The 1,303-nt window shown below is 34.2% G+C and overlaps 1 protein-coding gene across 1 annotated transcript; it reads right to left on the bottom strand.

Moving 5' to 3' along the window:
• Positions 1-539: 539 nt before the first annotated feature.
• On the bottom strand, positions 540-998 carry LOC113378215 (ubiquitin-conjugating enzyme E2-17 kDa-like). Its single transcript, XM_026618743.1, has one exon. The coding sequence runs from the start codon at positions 996-998 to the stop codon at positions 540-542; it is 459 nt and encodes a 152-aa protein (XP_026474528.1).
• Between the last annotated feature and the right edge of the window lie 305 nt (positions 999-1,303).

The following is a 1,303-nucleotide window of genomic DNA, read 5'->3' as shown; positions in this document are numbered from 1 at the left end:
AAATATGCCCATCAAGACTTAAAAGGCGTACTAAGTACAATTGCATCGAATGCCGCAAGCCTATTTGTCTTGGATGTTCAAAAACTATATGCGTGGACTGCGCAGACAACAAGTAATTTGTCCCAGAATATTAATGTGATTTGAGAAGCAATTGTTACCAAAGCAAAACTATAATGTAGACTGATATTATAAATGTAAGAAATTTTCCAAATAACGTCCAAATAATCATATTGTAGCTAAGATTATTACATATATATTTTTAGTCAAGCGAAATGTAGGTTATATGAATTGAACCAAATAAATACTGATTTGATTAGAAAATGTTGTTTTTTTTCACTTCCTTAACAGGATAATAATGACAGATCATAATACAATTTATAAAATACATAAATCAGTAAATAAAAATTATCCATTTTGATTATTTAATATGCCGTCTGACATACGTCACGTCATCATTTATGATACGACTAAACCACGTCAGAACTTAAAGGTTAAAAAAGCTTAAAAATGTTACCAATTATCTCATAGTGCACATCGATTTAGTCATCAAAGTCAAAAGTTAGTTCTACACACATCTTGACCTGTTTGTTATACTCACGATCTTCTTTGTAAATCTTTGCCGCCACTGTATTTGCTGGTGAATTCGGATTAGGTTCACTTAGTAAAAATCGAATGGATGTTAAGACTGCGAATACATCATATGTTTCATTCCACTTATGAAACAAAATGTCGAGACACACAAGACCATCCCCGTATATATTCGGATGGAACATTTTGGATTCGAATTTTACTAGTGGTGGCCGCTTAGGGTAGAATTCACAAAACATTAATTTCAACTTGAATATTCCGTCTTCAAAAGGTGTGTCGAGAGGCCCAAATATAACGGCGTTCCATATCAACATATTGTCATCTGTAGGAGCTCCCGACACTCCAGTTGGTGGTTCATCAAGCAATCTTTTAAAATCATTCATTAGCCGTTGTCTTGCTGGAGTTGACATTTTTCGAATTAACTTTAACGTTCGTCGTAAAACAACAATAGTCACTTAATTTTACAAATGAATTCACAAATGAATACCTGAATCTCATTAACAAAGTGATCCAGAACTATTTAATGCACTTGATTTAGCTAACAGAAACGAAACTAGTAGCCAGTAGCATACTAGTAGGCCATAGATAAAAGAAGAGTATAAGCAGGGATCTATCCAAACATAGAGAACAAATTTACATATACGTTTGCCTCAGTGGCGCTGTTAGCGTTTATCGCTTGGCAACCCCACGCTCATCAATGCAATCAAACCTGAAC

Source organism: Ctenocephalides felis, unplaced genomic scaffold (genome assembly GCF_003426905.1).
Source record: "Ctenocephalides felis isolate EL2017-DRISC unplaced genomic scaffold, ASM342690v1 CF-g0.4_SCAFFOLD_01886, whole genome shotgun sequence".
In the NCBI taxonomy this organism is placed as follows: domain Eukaryota; kingdom Metazoa; phylum Arthropoda; class Insecta; order Siphonaptera; family Pulicidae; genus Ctenocephalides; species Ctenocephalides felis.
The sequence above is the reverse complement of the archived record's forward strand: the minus strand, read 5'-3'. Positions and strand labels throughout refer to the sequence as shown.